Genomic DNA, 21956 nt, shown 5'->3' with positions numbered 1-21956 from the left:
AGAATTTCTGTGAACATATATACAAGGTGGCATTCTATATCTTCAGCAACATGCCTACTGTGCAAAGCACTCTTCAGTCTATGGTGCAATGTGCTTAAAATACTGCCATACCTTTCAGTGTTACAGCCGCTCCATCCACATGTTCAGGTTTAAGCAAAATAATCCTCTGTATGCTACAATAAACATGTACATCTTATTACTACTGATGCGACCATTATTGCAAAGAAGATTAATATTGTATGTTCATGAAATGTGTTTCGGATTAGTGTTTATCATAACATTTCACAAAGTAAGATATTTGTTATTGTCACTGATCTTGCTCTGAAAATTATATAAGCTAATAAATGTCTATCATAAGTGTTCTCTGGAAATAAGTAATCATGGTGTAATAAATCCTTACAGTAAAGGCATATGTCTTCGATGTTATATCTGAAGTATATTGTGTATTAAATGGAAAAAATTCAACCAAATAGCACAATTATATCCAGTGAATTAATATTCCTGGCATTCCAACCCAGGATACAAAAGTTTGCAGCAAAAAATCAACATAACTCTGAGTTTAAAGTCATGTTGCGGTATTAATGCCAAAAAATTAATTTTACATCAGAAGGACACAACAAACACGTATCCACATGATGAATCAAATTTCTTATTTCTGCATAGGTTATTAACCACAATAGGCACTCCTCTTATTAATACGACTTTTACGTAACATAATAATGAAGGAGAACACCTATATTGTACAACATAAGCTTATCCCCAACTGTTTCAGAGCAAGATTAAATATTCCATAATTGTCTTAAATTGATTGTGTTTGCCCATTCTTAATCAAAATCCATTTCCAAGCAGCTTCCTCATTCCACCATTTATAACCTATGTTCAATGCTTATTCAGAAAGACAAGAATATTTTGCATATTGTCCTATGCAGTTTCTTTGTGACACTCTGCGGTCCTTATCTGCATTATGCAATGTTTAGATACTTGCCAAGTGCTGTCTGTACTGAAGATTATCTTTTTGATGACAGTACTGAGTTATGATAACAAGTGAGGTGAAACAGCAAGTCCCAATGACTACAAAGTAAGACACAGTGCAAACTAGATTTAACCGACACCAAAAACCTCACGTATGTGGCCAATATCCAGTAGCTGTATACAATGTTTAAAAAACATGAATACTTGCTGATGACACTAATAGATGACTATTGCTTTCCGTAAGCCAGATATGAATAACGTATAATGAAAGAGAAGGTGGACTACATCATTAAACAGAATCAATACTCCCGAACAACATTTTCACTATGCAATGGAGTGTGCGCTGTTGTGAAATTCCTGGTAGATCAAAACTGTGTGTTGGACCAAGACTCTAACTCGGGACCTTTGCCTTTTGTGGGAAAGTGCTCTACCAACTGAGCTGCTCAAGCATGTCTCATGACCTGATTTCACTGTTTTACTTCTGGAAGTACCTCGTCTCCTACCTGCCAAACTTCACAGAAGTTCTCCTGAAAAACATGCAAGATAGCATGGTGTGGGGAGCGATCTCCTACACTGGCAGCACACCTCTGGTGATCGTCGAGGGGACACTGAATAGTGCACGGTACATCCAAACCGTCATCGAACCCATCGTTCTACCATTCCTAGACCGGCAAGGGAACTTGCTGTTCCAACAGGACAATGCACGTCCGCATGTATCCCGTGCCACCCAACGTGCTCTAGAAGGTGTAAGTCAACTACCCTGGCCAGCAAGATCTCCGGATCTGTCCCACATTGAACATGTTTGGGACTGGATGAAGCGTCGTCTCACGCGGTCTGCACGTGGAGCATGAACGCTGGTCCAACTGAGGCGCCAGGTGGAAATGGCATGGCAAGCCGTTCCACAGGACTACATCCAGCATCTCTACGATCGTCTCCATGGGAGAATAGCAGCCTGCATTGCTGCGAAAGGTGGATATACACTATACTAGTGCCGACATTGTGCATGCTCTGTTGCCTGTGTCTATGTGCCTGTGGTTCTGTCAGTGTGATCATGTGATGTATCTGACCCCAGGAATTTGTCAATAAAGTTTCCCCTTCCTGGGACAATGAATTCACGGTGTTCTTATTTCAATTTCCAGGAGTGTATGTTAAAACATACCCAAAAGGAGTCAGTCAAACAGTCAAATATAAAATTTCTCCTCCATAATGATGCATAACATGGCTGTTGTCATTTGGTATTTCCTCATCAATGTATAGTGGACTAGTTTCGTGTGTGCAGAGCTTGGGCTAATGACAGCTTCTGGCAAGAGAGCGCACTAGTAGTATGCACAAGGAGTGTGCAACATAGTGAATGAACATTATCATTCTAAACTTGCTTAAAACATTAAAATTAAGACAGTAAAAACCACATCATATTTAGCTGTGTATATATTTAAAATTAATAACATTGCAACAAATAACAAGTTACCATCTAAAAACAGTCATCGTGGTAAAAAATTACATAAACCGTGAGAAGCCACAAATAAAAACAGCAGAGAAAAGACCAGGGTGAGAAAGAGGGGGGGGGGGGGGGCAGTACAGGAATCGGGGGTAGAGGAAGGGAAGGAAGGGGAGAGATGGATGGGGTGCTCATCAAACCTCTAGAAATATAGTTACATCACGACAAAGAAGAAACACCAATATCACTAGTATTAAAAGCTAAGGAAGACAACGTGTTGAATAGTCATATTGGAGGTTGATCCACTTCTCTGTTATATTAATGAAAGTCGGGTTCTGAAACTAAGTGAAAAATTTCTATTTTAGAGTTGCACCTACTCATTTAAAATGAAACCATCTTCGTGAACAAAATGTTAAAAACTCTTCTATCAGGTCAAGCCTGTGTAACCTACACTTTCTTTATGTGAAAGTTATAAGTCTTCTAGAGATTTTTAAACCTTTTGTTCACAAAGATGGATCCATTTTAAATGAACAGGTGCAAATCAAAAATAGAAAATTTCTACATAGTTTCAGATCCCTACTTTCATCAATGTAACAGAGAAGTGGCTTGATCTTCCATATTGACTATTGGATATGTCATTTTCCTTGCTGTTAATGCTTCATCTTCCACATGACTAATGGATAAGCTATTTTCCTCATCTCTTAATGCAAGTGGTACTGCTGTTTGTCCTTTGTTTCGATGTAAATATATTTCTAGAGGTCCGATTTTCACTATTTTTCATATATGTGAGTTATACACATTTTATATCTCCCCACTCCCCCACTATCTCTCTCCACCCCATATTTCCTCCCCTTCCCCTAACCCCTATTCCTCCCCTTCCTCCTTCTCCACTGCAGTCTTTTTCCTACTGTTCGTATTTAAGCTTACTTGCAGTTTACGTGATTTGCTTTTAACACCATGAAATGTTTTAAATGGTAACTTATTACAAACTGCCGCTTTATTAATTTTAAATATGTGCACAGCTCAATGTGATCTGATTTTTAAAGTCTTAATTATAATGTTTTAGGTAAGTTTAGCCTGATACTGTTCATTCACTATTGTGCACCATCCGTGCACATACTATTAGGTCCTCTCTTGCCAAAAACTTTCCTTAGGACAAGCTTTGTGTATGTTGAACTATTGCACAAGCTGTACATTGGTGATGATATACCAAATTCCAACAACCACATTGTGCACATTTTAATCATTAAAGAGATGAAGTTTTATATTTGATTGATGCCTTTCAGCTACATTTTATCATATAACATACATCCACCACAATATGTAACCTAGTAAGTCTTCATAAATTTTTTATATTCATAGCAAGATTTTGTGTGTGTGTGTGTGTGTGTGTGTGTGTGTGTGTGTGTGTGTGTGTGTGTGTGCGCGCGCACGCACACGCGTGCGTGGGTGCATGCGCACGTACATAGGCGCCCGTGCATTTGTACATGTTTTTCACAGTTTACTTCATCAGGCTGCCAATATTTCCTTTTTCAGAAGTCATTTTATTTTATAAACATTGAAACAATGGTAAAGAGGTTTAATTAAACTTTCCATTTTGCTACTGACTGGCTGTATATGCTCCCTCTGAAACCCTCTAAAACCTCTGGTTCTTTCAGTTTCAGGTTTTCCGAGGAAACATTAGGGAACAATATGGACAAGAGGAGGGTCAAGGAATGCAGTAGAAGAAGAATGGGTAGCTTTGGCAGATGAAATAGTGAAGACAGTAGAGATATCAAGTAGGTAAAGAGACGAGGGCTAGTAGAAATCTTTAAGTGACACATGATATATTGAATTTGTTCTTGTTGTTGTTGTGCTCTTCAGTCCAGAGACTGGTTTTATGCAGTTCTACATGCTACTCTATCCTGTGCAAGGTTCTTCATCTCCCAGTACCTAGTGCAACATACATCCTTCTGAATCTGTTTAGTGTATTCATCTCTTGGTCTCCCTCTATGATTTTTACCCTCCACACTGCCCTTCAATACTAAATTGGTGATCCCTTGAAGTCTCAGAATATGCCTGACCAACTGATCCCTTCTTCTAGTCAAGTTGTGCCACAAATTTCTCTTCTCCCCAATTCTGTTCAATACCTTCTCATTAGTTATGTGATCTACCCATCTAATCTTCAGCATTCTTCTGTAGCATCACATTTCGAAAGCATCTATTCTCTTCTTGTCTAAACTATTTATTGTCCACATTTCACTTCCATACATTGCTACACACCATACAAATACTTTCAGAAATGACTTCCTGGCACTTAAATCTATACTCAATGTTAACAAATTTCTCTTCCTCAGAAATGCTTTCCTTGCCATTGCCAGTCTACATTTCATATCCTCTCTACATCGACCACCATCAGTTTTTTTGCTTCCCAAATAGCAAAACTCATTTACTAATTTGAGTGTCTCATTTTCTAATCTAATTCCCTCAGCATCACCCGATTTAATTCCACTACATTCCACTAGCCACATTTCCTTTTGTTGATGTTCATCTTATATCATCCTTTCAAGACACTGTCCGTTCCGTTCAGCTGCTCTTCTAGGTCCTTTGCTGTCTCTGACAGAATTACAATGTCATCGACGAACCTCAAAGTTTTCATTTCTTCTCCATGGATTTTAATTCATACTCCGAATTTTTCTTTTATTTCCTTTACTGCTTGCTTAATATACAGACTGAATAATATCGGGGAGAGGCTACAACCCTATCTCATTCCTTTTGCAACCACTGCTTTCCTTCCATGCCCCTCGACTCTTAAAACTGCCATCTGGTTTCTGTACAAACTGTAAATAGCCTTTCGCTGCCTGTATTTTATCCCTGCCACCTGCAGAATTTGAAAGACAATATTCCAGTCAACACTGTCAAAAGCTTTCTCTAAGTCTACAAATGTTAGAAACGTATGTTTGCCTATCCTTAATATATTTTCTAAGATAAGTCGTAAGGTCAGTATTGCCTCCTGTGTTCCAACATTTCTACGGAATCCAAACTGACCTTCCCCAAGGTCGGCTACTACCAGTTTTTTCTCTCGTCTGTAAAGAATTCGTGTTCCTATTTTGAAGCTGTGGCTTATTAAAATGATAGTTCGGTAATTTTCACATCTGTCAACATGTGCTTTCTTTGGGATTGGGATTATTATATGCTTCTTGAAGTCTGAGGGTATTTCGCCTGTCTCATACATCTTGCTCACCAGATGGTAGAGTTTTGTCAGGACTGGCTCTCCCAAGGCTATCAGTAGTTTTAATGGAATGTTGTCTACTCCTGGGGCCTTGTTTCAACTTAGGTCTTTCAGTGCTCTGTCAAACTCTTCACACAGTATCATATCTCCCATTTCATCTTCATCTACATCCTCTTCAATTTCCATAATATTGTCCTCAAGAACATTACCCTTGTCTAGACCCTCTATACCTTCCTGCTTTCCCTTCTTTTCTTACAACTGCTTTTCCATCTGAGCTCTTGATATTCATGCAAGTCGTTCTCTTTTCTCCAAAGGCCTCTTTTATTTTCCTGTAGGCAGTACTTATCTTATCCCTAGCGAGACATGCTTCTGCATCCTTACATTCATCCTCTAGTCATCCCTGCTCAACCATTTTGCACTTCCTGTTGATCTCATTTTTTAGAAGTTTGTATACCGTTTTACCTGCTTCATTTACTGCATTTTTATATTTTCTCCTTTCATCAACTAAATTCAATATTTTTTCTTTTACCCAAGGATTTCTACTAGCCCTCATCTTTTTACCTACTTGGTCCTCTGCTGCCTTCACTGCTTCATCCCTCAAAGCTACTCATTCTTCTTCTTCTGTATTTCTTTCCCCCATTCTTGTCAATCGTTCCCTAATGCTCTCTTTGAAACCTCTGGTTCTTTCAGTTTATCCAGGTCCCATCTCCTTAAATTCCCACCTTTTTGCAGTTTCTTTAATTTTAATCTACAGTTCATAAGCAATAGATTGTGGCCAGAGTCCACATCTGCCCCTGGAAATGTCTTACAATTTAAAACTTGGTTCCTAAATCTCTGTCTTACCATTATATAATCTATCTGAAATCTGTTAGTATCTCCAGGCTTCTTCCATTTATACAACCTTCTTTTATGATTCTTGAACCAAGTGTTAGTTATGTTTGCCTGTGCATAATTCTACCAGGTGGCTTCCTCTTTCATTCTTTACCCCCATTCCGTATTCACCTACTACGTTTCCTTCTCTTCCTTTTCCTACTATCAAATTCCAGTCACCCATGACTATTAAATTTTCATCTCCCTTCACTATCTGAATAATTTCTTTTATCTCATCATCATACATTTTATCAATCTCTTTGTCATCTGTAGAGTTGGTCGGCATATAAACTTTTACTACTGTGGTAGGCATGGGCTTCGTATCAATCTTGGCCACAATAATGCTTTCACTATGCTGTTTGTAGTAGCTTGCCCACTTTCTATTTTTTATTCATTATTAAACCTACTCCAGCATTACCCCTATTTGATTTTGTATCTATAACACTGTATTCACCTGACCAAAAGTCTTGTTCCTCCTGCCACTGAACTTCACTAATTCCTACTATATCTAACTTCAAACCTATCCACTTCCCTTTTTAAATTTTCTAACCTACCTGCCCAATTAAGGGATCTGACATTCCACGCTCTGACCCGTAGAATGTCAGTTTTCTTTCTCCTGACAACAACATTCTCCTGAGTAGTCCCCGCCCGGAGATCCAAATGGGGGACTATTTTACCTCTGGAATATTTTACCAAAGAGGACGCCATCATCAGTTACCCATACAGCAAAGCTGCATGCCCTTTGGAAAAATTACGTCTGTAGTTTCCCCTTGCTTTCAGCCGTTCACAGTACCAGCACAGCAAGTCCGTTTTGGTTAGTGTTACAAAGCCAGATCAGTCAGTCATCCAGACTGTAGCCCCTGCAACTACTGAAAATGCTGTTGCCCCTCTTCAGAAACCACACGTTTGTCTGGCCTCTCGACAGATACCCCTCCATTTTGGTTGCACCTATGGTACGGCTATCTGCATCGCTGAGACATGGAAGCCTCCCTACCAACGGCAAGGTTTATGGTTCATGAGGGGTATATTGAATTTGATCAATGAAAATAGAAAATATAAAAATGGAATAAATGAAGCAAGCAAAAGGGAACACAAACGTCTCAAAAATGAGATTGACAGGAAGTGCAAAATGGCGAAGCAGGAAAGGCTAGTGGACAAACGTGAGGATGTAGAAGCATGTATCACTACGGGTAAAACAGGTACTGCCTATAGGAAAATTAAAGAGACCTGCGGAGTAAAAAGAACCACCTGTATGAATATCAAGAGCTGCCATGTAAAACTAGTCCTAAGTGCGGAAAGGAAAACAGAAAGGTGGAAGGAGTATATAGAGGGTCTATACAAGGGAGATGTACTTGAGGGCAACATTAAGGAAATGGAAGAGGACATAAAGGAAGATGAGAAGGGAGATATGATACTGTGTGTAAAATTTCACATAACATTGAAAGATTTAAGTCAAAACAAGGCCCCAAGAGTAGACAACATTCTGTTAGGGCAACTAATAACCTTGGGAGAGCCAGCAATGACTGAACTCTTCCCTCTGGTGAGCAAGATGTACAAAATAGGCGAAATACACTCAAACTTCAAGAAGAATATAATAATCCCAATTCCAAAGAAAGCAGGTGCTGTTATGTGTGAAAATTGCTAAAACTGTCAGTTTAATAAGTCATGGCTGGAAAACACCAACACGAATCCTTTACAGAAGACAGGAAAAAACTCATAGAAGCCAGCCTCAGGGAAGACAAGTTTGGATTTCAGAAAAACGTATGAACATGCAAGGCAATACTGACCCTAAGACTTCTCACAGAAGGTAGGTCAAGGAAAGGCAAACATATGTTTCTAGAATTTGTAGACTTAGAAAAAGTTTCAGACCATGTTGACTGGAATACTCTCTTTCAAATTCAAAAGGTAGCAAGGGTAAAATAAAGGGAGCGAAAGGCTATTTACAACTGGTACAGAAACCAGATGGCAGTTATGAGAGTCGAGGAGCATGAAAGAGAAGCAGTGGTTGAGAAGGGAGTAAGACAGGGTTGTGGCATATCCCCGATGTCATTCAATCTATATATTGAGCAAGCAGTAAAGAAAGCGAAAGAAAAATTTGGAGTAGGAATTAAAGTTGAGGGATAATAAATACAAACTTTGAGGCTTGCTGATGACTTTATAATTCTGTCAGAAACAGCAAAGGACTTGCAAGAGCAATTGAATGGAATGGAATGTACAGTATCTGGAAAGGAGGATAGAAGATGAACATCAACAAAATCAAAATGAAGATAATGGAATGTAGTTGAATTAAATCCACTGTGGGAATTAGATTAAAAAATGAGACACTTAAAGTAGTAATAAGTTCTGTTACTTGGGAAGCCAAATAACTGATGATGGTCGAAACAGGGAGGATATAAAATGTAGGCTGGCAATGACACAAAAAGTGTTTCTGAAGAAGAGAAATTTGTTAACATCATGTATAGATTTAAGACTCTTGGAAGTTCTTTCTGAAAGTATTTGTATGGAGTGCAGCCATGTATCAAAGTGAAACATGGATAATAAACAATTTGGACAAGAAGAGAATAGAAGCTTTTGCACTGTGGTTCTACAAAAGAATGCTGAAGATTAGATGAGTAGATCACGTAACTAATAAGAAGGTACTGAACAGAATTGGGGAAAAAAAAGAGATATTTGTGGTACAACCTGACTAAAAGAAGTGATTGCTTTATAGGACATGTTCTGAGGCATCGAAGGATCACCAATTTAGCACTGGAGGGAAGTGTGGGTGGTTAAAATCATAGAGCAAGACCAAGAGATGAATACAGCAAGCAGATTCAGAGGGACATATGTTGCAGTAGTTACTCGGAAATGAAAATGCTTGCACAGGATAGAGTAGCATGGTGAGCTGTATCAAAGCAGTCTTTGGACTGAAGACCACAACAACAACAACAACAACAACAACATGGCTGTTTATGATCACTAAAAGAAGTTTAACTGTATGGTTTCTGCTCCAGCCACATATAAATATGTTTCACCATATCAAATATTCTCAATGTACCAAATAAGAAAAATTAATACAGCAGCATAAAATGCTCAATACATTGCATACTTTTAAGAGCATGAGCATGCATGTTTTCAAAAAATAAAAATTTCTATTAATAACACTGATTCAAATCTATTAATGATTATGCCCATTCTATGGATGATCTGATTCAACAAAACAATTATCACTAACAACATAGACTATGAACCGGCTGTTAGAGCTTACCTTCAATTATATCCGGAACATGAGTACTAGGGAAAAAAGTAGTACCTAAAAATTAGGCAAAGATAGTCATAACACTAACAAATAAACTTCTTAACTTATTTTTTGCCATTTCATCACAAATAAGTACACATAATATTAATAACAGTCTTTATTTTGTAAGAGTGCTTGGCAAAGTAAGATTCGTGTGAATGTGGCTAAAAATCAATTTGGTTTAGGTTTTGGAGCTTCTTCTCCTTCCCATCCAGTACTTGGAGATCTCTACTTCAGTTTTCCTGTTTTCACGATGGTTCTGTTCTTCAGTGTAGAATGGCTTAAAGTGAAAAAAGCTAAAGAGTTAATGTCTGCCTTGCACCACTCCAAACTCATTCACTAGAATCTCTTGAGATCATATCTAAATTTACTTATTTCAATAAGATTTTACTCTTCATGTTTCAAATAGTTTTAATATTCACACAGGCATTCATGTTCAGCTACTTAAAAGACCAAGACTCATGCCTGAAGTGAAGTTAATAGTCAAGTTACCTTGCAAATATATTTAGTTTCAGTACTACCTCTTTCACAATTAAAACATTTGATAACTTCATACATATTTGTAGTATGTTGTGAGACAATAAATTTATTGCGAGTAATCAATATGCATATGGATGTTAGAAATATTTATTGCAACTGAAATTTTTGACATTTTGTCATTACCAAGCATTCTGTGAGCAAACAAGTCACCAAGCTAATTACTTAGTTTCATGTTCCATGGGTCATTTTGCATGATATATAGTAATGACGTGGAACAAGTCATTTTAATTCATAAATTAATTTGCAAACATGGCTAAATGATAAGAATTTATAAATATTTGAAATAACATAGCACACAGTTTTGAGTTAATAATTCCTACTCACCATCTTTTACACATTACAATAACAACAATTTAAGAAAAAGATGGATTACTACTTACCACAAACATGATACGTTAAGCTGTAGACAGGCACAGTTAAAAGATACTTACACATTAACTTTCAGCCACAACCTTCACCAGAAAAAGAAAAACACACACATATATATGTGTGGATGGATATATATGTATGTGTGTGTGTGTGTGTGTGTGTGTGTGTATGTGTGTGTGTGTGCGAGCACGCGCGCGCGAGTGTACACCTGTCCTTTTTCCCCCTACGGTAAGTCTTTCCGCTGCAGGGATTGGAATGACTCCTTACCCTCTCCCTTAAAACCCACATCCTTTCGTCTATCCCTCTCCTTCCCTCTTTCCTGAAGAAGCCAACGTTGGCAGCGAAAGCTAGAAATTTTGTATGTGTGTTATTTTATTGTGCCTGTCTACCGGCGCTTTCCCGCTTGGTAAAATATATATATATATATATATATATAAGCACACCTCAGATGTACTTGACTGCCATCTACAGCAGCTTGGATGACGATGCAAATGTCATGTGGAATGGAAGCAGCAATCAGGAAGAGGTGGGATGGGGAAGAGAAGGGACAGCAACATACGGATGGGAGGAGAGAAGAGTTTGATGGAGTGTGCAGTGTGCAGTAGCTAAACTGCCAACAGGCACAGTGTTGGGAAGCTGTGGCTGTTGGGCATGGAGGTGGGAAGGAGGTGGGAAGGAAGAGGGCAGGAGGGGGGGGGGGGGAGGGGGAGGAATGAACAGAAAAACAAAATATGGGAGCAGGGAAAGATGGGTGGCTGCATCGGCAGAAGGTGGCATACAAAGAGGGCAGGAGATAAGAATATGGAGGAGAATATAGGACAGACAGGATGAAAACTGTTGGGTGGAGGGTGTGGGGACGGTATGTTTCCATAAGTTGAGGTTGGGATAATTTCAGGGGTGGTGAGTTGTAAAGATAACTCCCATCTGTGCAGCTCAGAAAAGCTAATGGTGGAGGGGAGGACCCAGATGTCTTCGGTAGTGAAGCAGCCACTGAAATCAAGCATTATGTTCAGCTGCCTGTTGTGCCACAGGGTGGTCTACTTTGCTCTTGGCCACAATTTGGCAGTAGCTGTTCATGCTAGTGGACAGCTGGGTGGTAGTCACACCAATACAAAAAGCTGTGCAGTGATTTCAGCAGAGCTGGTATATGACATGGCTGCTTTCCCATGTGACCCAACCTCTGATGGGTTAGGATAAGCTTGTGACAGAACTGGAATAGGAAGTGCTGGATGGATGGATTGGGCAGGTCTTGCACCTGGGTCTTCCACAGGGATTTGATGCTTGGGGGCTGTGTTTGGGAGTGGCATAGGGATGGAACAAGATGTGGAGGTTGGGTGGGCAACAGAACACTACTTTAGGAGGGTTGGAAGGATCTTGTGTAGGATGTCTCTCATTTCAGGGCATGATGATAGGTAATCAAAGCCTTGGCAAAGCATGTGGTACAGTTGCTCCAGTCCAGAGTTGTACTAAGTGACGAACAGGGTACTCCTTTGTGGCTGGTTCTTGGAGGTGATGGGATGATTGGGGCTGTGAGGAGAAATGGCATGGGAGATCTGTCTGTGGAATAAGCCTGGGGGAATAGAGCCTGTTTGTGAAGGCCTTAGTGAGACCCTTAGCATACTGGGTAGGGCAGTTCTTGTCACTACATATACACTAACCGCAGGCCCTATGTGAGGAATTTTTTGGTGTGTCAAATGCAGGTACTGTTGGTGGTTGGTGGCTTTAATGTGGACAGAGGTGTGGATGGAGCCATCAGAGAGAAGGAAGTCAATGTCCAGGAAGGTGGCAAACTGGGTTGGTGAAGATCAGGTGAAATACATGGGAGAGAAGGTGTTTAGGCTGTGAAGGAATGAAGACTGGGTGTACTGGTATGACTACTAACCACCTGTCTACCAGGATGACCAGCCACCACCAAACTGCTGCCAAGAGCAAAGTAACCACCTTGTAGCACAATATGCAGCTGAATACAACATGCTTGATTTCATTGACTGCTTCATCACCCAAGCCATCTGGATCCTGCCCTCCACCACCAGCTTTTCTGAACTGCACAGATGGGAGTTGTCCTTATAACACATCACCAAGAATCCCAAACCCCTCACCTGGTTCAGATTCACTGATAACATCTTTGTGATCTGGATTGAGGGTGAGGACACCCTATCCATATTCCTCCAGAGTCTCAACACCTTCTCCTCCTCTTGTTTCACCTGGTCCTAGTCAACCCAACAAGCCACCCTCCTCGATGCCGACCTCCACCTCAAAGATGGCTACATCAAGACTTCCATCCGTATCAAACCTATCAACCACCACCAATACTTTCACTGTGACAGCTGCCACCCATTCCATACCAAGAAGTCCCTCCCACAAAGCCTAGCCACCTATGGCCATTGCTTCTGTAGTAACGAGTTGTTCCTCTCGAAATATACCAAATGTCTCACTGAGGCCTTCAAAGACTACAATTGCCCTCCCAACTTTGTACAATAGCAGATCTCCCATGCTTTATCCCTCCAGTCACCCACCACCTCCCAAGTGCCACAGAGAAGCATTCACCTCGTGACTCAGTACCACCCAGGATTGGAGCAACTGCATTACTTTCTTCATTAGGGTTGTGACTACCTCTCATCATGCTATGAAATGAGGAATGTCCTACTCACCATCCTTCCACCACACAGTGGTATTCCGTTGCCCACCAAGCCTACACAATATCCTCATCAATCCCAACCAAAACCCTGCTCCCAACTTCTTGCCTCATGGCTTGTATCCATTTAATAGACCTAAATGCAAGACCTGTCCCACTCATACCCCCACCATCACCACATACTCCAGTCACATCAAATGCTGGAGTACCTGTGAAACCAGTCATGTGATCTACACACCAAGCTGCAACCACTGTGCTGCATTCTAAATGGGCATGGCAGCCAACAAGCTGTCTGTCCACATGAATGGCCACCAACAAACTGTGGCCAAGAAACAACTGGAACACCGAGTTACCGAGCACACCACCCAACATGATGATCTTCATTTCAAAGACTGCTTCACACAGCCTGTGCCATCTGGATCCTCCCACCAACATAACCTTTCTTAATTGTGCAGTGGGAACTCTCCACGCAATATTTCCTATTTGCCCATAACCCTCCTGGCCTCATCCTTCATTAGTCATTGTCCTTACCCATCAGCCCCTTCCCTCTTCCCATTTCAGTTTTAAACAGGCCTCTGTTCCTCCACAAATCTTTTCATTGTGCCTCTCTGTGATTCAGCATCTCTGCTATTTGGTGAGTAGCATCCATCCTTTTCATAGTATTGTCATTATTCCAACCCAGATTTTCCATTGTTTGATTGTACCAAAGTTAAGTACTAATTCACAATTGACTATTAATTATTACCCATGATTTCTTATTATGTTGGCACATCTGTGTTATTGTGCCACCCATTCATGCAAGTGTTGAATTAGTAAGCAGCCAATCACCCACTTCTAAAGAACCACGTCAATAAAATCACTTTTCAGATACTGTGTGTGTTTGGACAGAATTAACAGCAGCATTCAGTTACAACATTCTCAACATAATTTTTATTTTTACGCAAGATGATAGCCATTACTGTGCATGTCATGTGGTTTATGCTCCAAGGTGTGTGGAAGAGTGGGTATACTTATACCACCATACACAACTGGATTTCTACTACTGGGAACTGCGTTGCTGCTGTAGAGTGGGCTTTTAACACCCCAGTTGCACATTTCCATTTATTTACTTTCGTTTACAGTGTATCTTATTTGGTAACTGTTTGCTTTTTGAATGCATGAAAAAAGTACAGACATCAAAACTGCAATCACAACAATTATTTTTTGACAGCTATTTGATGAATAACTTCTTTCAATAATATTATGATAAATTTAGATTCTATCATATTATATTCCTTATTTCAGTAGTTTGAAAGGAAACTCATTCTTTAGAAACAAATCGTAAATGGGTTTTACATTTGCATTTTTGGTATCTAGTTCAAAATTTTCAAAGGAAATACTTCACACACCTCCTAAAAACATTAAGTGATATACTGCATTTTTAAATCACATTTTTCTGAAAAAATAATCTCAACAGTTGAACATCAAATCTAAAAGAAAAGGTAGTTCTACATCACACTGGATATCTTCCAACTAGCACCCACATATTTACTCTGTACATCATTCTGAGTTTTCCTTCATTTTGACCTCCTAGTGTTTGTACATTTCTTTGAGACAAACAGTGATGAGCAATATCTATCTTAAGTGTGATTCTTCCTATGCAACTTCATCATGATCTCTAACTGCTTGTGTCTCATTTCACAGGCCTTTACTAAAACGTATGGAAAACTCCAAGTTCTGATCCAGCCATTGGAGTCTCAGCTTGTCATGGCTTTCCTTTTGTCACTTTAAGTAAACAATATGTATGATTCATTGAATTTGATCAATAGCCTCCCCCAACTCCCCAAATACAGTCAGTGCTATGTACCTCTCATAAGATGTTTCAGATAAGAAATTACCATTTTTGCAGCTCTCTTATTAGGAAATCACCAGTGAATGAGTATGAAGTTGTAAAAATAAACTGAAGAATAAATGCAAAGCTTGTTTTGTTCAGAACCTAGTGTCTGTATTTCACAACATTTCTGCAAATTATACTAAGTATTGATGACAAAATTCTTAATTTGACAGAACAGTTATTATTAATCTCATGGATCACTTTAACCGTGTAGTTCACCTAAAGTATTTTAATCTGTGGCTTCACTAGGGCTAAACAGTTTGGCTAACTTCTGATGCAGGCACTGTCCATTGTTGAAAATTCTGTATTTGAACCTACAATCAGGCATGTTAGCAACAATGTGTTGCACATATTTTCCTTTTTGGTTTTGTGTATCATTAATCATTTTTCCATTTTTGTTAGTCCTGAAATTTTCTACCAATCTCAAGTTATCACCATGCTAACTGAAATAATAAGTTACTTCTTTGGTAATAGTATTTGTTAACAGAAACAGCTTACGATCTAAAATTAGGTATAATATGAAATTTCAAACAATAATATTGATTAAACTGAAGAACAACTCAGGAAGAGAGATTGTAAAGTACTGTTTTAACAATGGGATTCAACCATATTTCATGTCACAAGGTTTCCACAATAAACAACTAAAAAGTTATCAGGAGTTGTCATAAACTATTAAAACTAATATGACATTCTATGGAAAGCTGTATACATATATTTACGAAACAGTTAATGTAGTTAATGTATTTATTTTCTATCTGAAATAATGTTTCATTCTATTAGAGAATCTTTGTTGACTGAAGGTACTAAAGTTAAAACCGTTTAATACATTTGTTCACCCATTCCTCTATTTAAATTTAGTCAGACACACTTATGTAACACTGGCTTCATATTGAAGAGAACTCATTTTTCTTCTGGACACACTGATTTAAATATACTAGATTATCCCTGGATTATCAATCTCATGGGACCTCATCAGTGATGGGATATTTAACACAAACTTTATATTTTCTCTAACATTTTTGAGCTCATATATGCAACATTAGGCAAAAACGGACAGACAGCATACCCTGTCACAATACTGGGTACTGAATGTTCCAGTAATTCTATTAAAACTTAGTGAATTTAAAACTGTTCATTACATCTATTTATATGATTTGATTACTTCCTCGGACTACTTCACATTCTAAACCTCTGTAGGCTTTTCAGGTTAAGCCTGAAATTTCACCTTTAGTTTGTAATATGACTGTATGGTAAATGAAATGTCGTGTGGCTAGGGCCTCCCGTCGAGTAGACTGTTCGCTTGGTGCAGGTGTTTCGACTTGACGCCACTTCGGCGACCTGCACGTCCATGGGGATGAAATGATGATGATTAGGACAACACAACACCCAGTCCCTGGGCGGAGAAAATCTCCAACCCACTGGGAATCGAACCCGGGACCTTAAGATTGATTGACTGTCACATTGACCACTCAGCTACCGGGGCCGGACGACTGTATGGTGAAAGTTACATACAAATCAGAGTTGTGCATATTTATAAACTTCAAGCTTAATGTAAAACAATGGATAAGTCATTGGCTAAAACTTTTAAGTGGATGTAGAAGCAAGTAGCCTACTCTTTACTTGTGTTGTGACCCTATGTGCGGCATTTGAATGAAACAGCAAAAAATAATGACAGCTCCTTTGCACAGGGCAGTAAAAGCATGAAATGTAATAATGTGTTTTACTGAATCTTAAAAGATGTATTCCATTTGAAGACGGATGTGAAGGCTTAAAAATAGCCATGGAAAAACAAAAATAAATTCAAAACCAGTAAGTGATTGGTTACTTCCATCTTCCCCATCACTATACTTAAGCAGTGTGCCTATCATATTGGTTCATTCCCTGTAACAGTGTGTGCATTACTGAAAGAATCCAGCAATATTTTCATTAAAGTTAACACACAAAAAAAATTGGTACACTAGATATATAAGTCTGAATATGCAATCAAACTGTATTAACTACTCACCTCACCAACAAAAATATCAGCAAATGAGAAGTACTCAGAACTTGAGCTCAGTGTAGTGAAACCTAGAAAGTAAAAGTTTACAATCAAAGACAAAAATGACAAAAAATAAAATATAATTAGGTACTTTGAATATGATCACTTCACAGCAAATATTAACATAAAAATGGAACATTTTACAGTATATCATTTGTTTTCTCATTCTCAGTGACAATTTTCTGGAAGAAAGTAAACTGGTGCTGTACCATTGCCTTGAGTTTACAAACTATTGCTGTAAGAAATTATAACATACTTTTGACATGCACCTGAATGTAAGCAAGTAATTCAGATTTATATACAACACTGGCCATTAAAATTGCTACACCAAGAAGAAATGCAGATGATAAACGAGTATTCATTGGACAAATATATTATACTAGAACTGACATGTGATTCATTTTCACGCAATTTGGGTGCATAGATCCTGAGAAATCAGTACCCAGAACAACCACCTTTGGCCGTAATATAACGGCCTTGATACACCTGGGCATTGAGTCAAACAGAGCTTGGATGGCGTGTACAGGTACATCTGCCCATGCAGCTTCAACACAATACCACAGTTCATCAAGAGTATTGACTGGCATATTGTGATGAGCCAGTTGCTTGGCCACCATTGACCAGACATTTTCAATTGGTGAGAGATCTGGAGAAATGTGCTAGCCAGGGCAGCAGTCGAACATTTTCTGTATCCAGAAAGGCCCGTACAGGACCTGCAATATGCAGTCGTGCATTATCCTGCTGAAATGTAGGGTTTCGCAGGGATCGAATGAAGGGTAGAGCCAAGGGTCGTAACACATCCAGGATGGAATGCAACAATATTATGAAAAGGAAAGACACTACTCACCATACAGTGGAGATGCTTAGTCGCAATAGGCACAACAAAAAGACTGTCACAAAGTTTGCAGTCTTGGGTAACTGAAACCACACTGCGAGCTGCAGCACCAGTGCATGATGTGAGTGGTGACTGGGTGGGGGTAAGGAGGAGGCTGGGGTGGGGAGGGGTAGAGATAGTGGGGTAGGGAGGTGGAGAGAGAGTAGGGTAGGGGTGGAGGACAGTAAAGTGCTGCAGGTTAGATGGAGGGCAGGGAATAGGTGGGGGAGGGGGGATGGAGGGAGAAAAGGAGAGAAGTAAAAAGACTGGGTGCGATGGTGGAATGAGGGCTGTATAGTCCTGGAATGGGAACAGGGAAGGGGGTGGATGGGTGAGGACAGTGACTACTGAAGGTTGAGGCCAGGAGGGTTACTGGAATGTAGGAACACCTATGAAGGCATTTTTAACTTTGAGTTTCCCGTTCATAAAAAAACAAAATTCATTCTATATGTTTATTAGTTTCAGAAATATAAATGTGCCAAATAGGATGATTCATTTTACACACACTGTATAAGTTATAGCCTTATTGATGCACCAACTCAGTGAAAGTGAGTAATGTGGATTCCAAATTAGAAAGGTCATCAACAGGGTTTTCACTGTCTCCTGTGATGTTTAAAATTCATCTCAGACATCAAGCAGTAATATAGCCCTAACGGAACACCAATGGGAAGTGATAAACTATACTCTATCCTACTCGCCGATGATCAGGTGATAAACGGTGAAGATAGTGACGATACCAAAGAAGATTTTATTAGTAAGTCAAGTGGGTTTTAAAAATAAACACAAAGGGCAGATTGCTATGGCTTGCTTCCTGGAAACAAGCATCACACACGCTGGTGGCTCGCCTGCTCTGTAAAGCAGGATAGGCAGAATTTTGTGGCAGATGTGATGACCAAGTATAATGCTGGTGTAGTCTTAAGTGTTCTGGAGCACTTGGATGGCAGAAAAAAATGGCACCTGGTCAGATAAACCACACTTCTTGTAACACCAGGTCAACAGTCACGCCCTGGATACGCCATCATCTAGGTAAATGGGTACTCTAAACACACACTGCGCCACAGGTGCGAGCTGGTGGGGACATTTACCTGGGTTTCCATGGGGCCTGTGGTAGTAGCTGTGGCTTGTATGAACATTACTGAACACCACACCATCTGCATCCCTTTATGCTCAATGCTTTTCCCCAACTGCGAAGCCGCCTTCAGCAGGACAACTGCAGTCCATGGCACAAGGCCAGAAATGTGATACAGTGATTTGAGGAGCACGGTAGTGAACTCGAATTGATGCTTTGGACACCAAATTTGCCTGATTCGAGCACAATGGTACACATTTGGGGTACAATTGGTTGCCAGCAATGTGCCCACAGACCACTGGCCTATAATTTATGCAAATTACAGGACCTGTGTGTAAACATCTGGTGCCACATACCTCTGGAATCCTACCAAGGACTTAGCGAATCCATGCCATGTAGGATTATTGCTTTATTGTGTTCCAGAGGTGGACAAACAGGCTATGTGAGTGGTATGTATTCCTGGTCTCTATAATATTACTACAGTTTAACCCAATCTTTGCTGCTGCTTTCATCATCTAGTCCAATATGATGACTCAAGGGCCACAACACTAAGACTTTTAAAATTCCATTTTATCCCTGGACCCAGGCAGTGTTCCATTATGTGATGATTGTGCTCATAATAATGATCAGTAAGAGTTTGAATTGTTTGACCTCTGCAAAAATTACAGCACTCACACAGGACTCCATAAATCTCAGCTTCATCATTTGTAGCTTGTGACCTGGGAAAATGGTTGCAGCAAAGTGCATATTACAGACACTTTCAAGTGAAAGTGACAGATGTTTCCAGGTTCAGCATAAGAGGACAGGCCTATGGCATTTTTTTTATATTGTGGGGCAACAACCAGCAAAATAGGAAGGTGCTATACAGACATGTACTAGTCCTCAAAACATATTAATCAAGCACAGATTAATATGTATTTATTTACTGCTATTTATATGTAAAACAGCAGCAATGGACAATGTAGTTACTTTGTAAAATGCCTCTGTTTCCACACTAATATTATTCAGTAATTGTTTACAAATACTAGCTGTTTCCCATTTATGTAAATATATTGATGTCTATGAAAAGAAATAAAATAATAGGGGCTTATTCACTACTATAATAAGAGGCAATCAGAAAGTTTCAATTTAAGGGCACTGCTGCAAAGTACATGCAATGTACCATGACTCCGATGTAGGTATATCAGCACCAAAATGTAGGCAGGGATTAGTGTGGCATTCATGTCTTTCCGATAAGCTTGTGGTAAATGTGGTAACATCAACTATGGCAATGTTATTATCAAATGCATCCAAACAGGATTAGTGTTCTGTTATTCTTTTCTTGGCAGAGAAAGGGCAAACCCCAGTAGACATCCATTGGAGAATGAAGAATGTGTATGGGGCAACATGTCTGTTGAAAATCACCATTGTGGAATGGTGCTCTAAGGGGTTCTGCTGCTTCCCCATATTGCAAATTTTGTAACACAGACAATATTCCAACTCTAGTACAGACACTTGAGCACACGTTGTATAGTTCTGTTCTCTCCCCATGGGATTATTATCCTGTCAGACAAGGACGTGCAGCAGGCACTTACTTGACTTCTTCACACTGCAGGACATGGTGTGTTGCCAAATGGGTATCTTCAAATGGGGATGATTTCCTCAATGCTCACAGCAATTTTGACTGGCTGGCATACCCATCCTGGACTGTATGGCCTTCAAATGGAAGTTTTTGATCACCCCTTATATTTCATTTACTACTAACAAGGATAATCAAGGACAGTACCATAAGTTGCAAAATAATTGTCAATAAGTTATAATTTTAATTTATTTTTGTACATCTGAAAATTTCAAATTTTATTTTCATAGTTTTCTTGTGAGTATATAAAGAGTTTTGCACAAGATGACAAATTCCGCTGTGAACACATGATGAGAACAAAATATTTACAGGAAAATTATTTTTCATCTTCTGTCACATTTGAAAAGATTGTAGCTAATACAAAAAACAACAAATGGCTTTCCAGAGTGAGTCTACATGTAGGAATGTGTAAAAATTAAAGGCTTCTAATAGCTATTGGCACAAGAGCAAGCTCTCATCTTTAGATAACATCCTTGGACCTTACATCTACAGATGAAATACATTATACTACTTCAGTAATATTTTTGTCCCTGACTGTACTAGCTGTCTCACTAATAAACTTACTTCTGTGTAAGTAGGCTTAAAATATTTTACTATAAGAGTTCTGCACAGCTCCAATGATTTCTTTTATACATAATTATTTTTTTTAAGCTTCAACACCTGTTACACACACAAGTCTCCATTGTAACTAGTTCTCTAGAAACAAATATTCATTGCAACAGCTCTTGATTGTTCTATAGAGTCATTCTTTTCAAAGTGGGCTTCATTATTTATTATCAGGCTTTCAAGTATATGTTTTGTTATGATCTCACTGAATATTTCAATTAACACTGAAGTTTAACTGATTGCTCATCTTGTTGTTATGTCATTCATCGTGATAACTACACTCAACAACATGCCTTGTAAGCAAACTCAGAAGAACTACTCTAATTCGGCACTGTAAACATACAAATGCTGTCACCCAACTTACCAATTTCTGACTACAACTCTGTGCTGATTTTACACACACACACACACACACACACACACACACACACACACACACACACACACAGAGAGAGAGAGAGAGAGAGAGAGAGAGAGAGAGAGAGAGAGAGAGAGAGAGAGAGAGAGGAGAGAGTATGCCAATATGAGATCATATTTTGGAAAAAATAATTCTATCTGTTGTATCT

General features: G+C 39.2%; 1 protein-coding gene across 5 annotated transcripts in view; it reads right to left on the bottom strand.

Annotated features, from left to right (window-relative positions):
• LOC126330961 (transmembrane channel-like protein 5) overlaps positions 1 to 21956 on the bottom strand; it is a 246360-nt gene that overhangs the window by 130238 nt on the left and 94166 nt on the right. For all 5 annotated transcript variants that reach the window (XM_049996433.1, XM_049996434.1, XM_049996436.1 and 2 more), the window contains exon 7: positions 17191 to 17252. In XM_049996433.1, the coding sequence (XP_049852390.1) occupies positions 17191 to 17252 (62 nt within the window). The remainder of the gene's footprint in view (positions 1 to 17190; positions 17253 to 21956) is intronic.

Source organism: Schistocerca gregaria, chromosome 2 (assembly GCF_023897955.1).
Source record: "Schistocerca gregaria isolate iqSchGreg1 chromosome 2, iqSchGreg1.2, whole genome shotgun sequence".
Classification (NCBI taxonomy): domain Eukaryota; kingdom Metazoa; phylum Arthropoda; class Insecta; order Orthoptera; family Acrididae; genus Schistocerca; species Schistocerca gregaria.
This window is presented reverse-complemented; position numbering and strand designations above follow the sequence as displayed.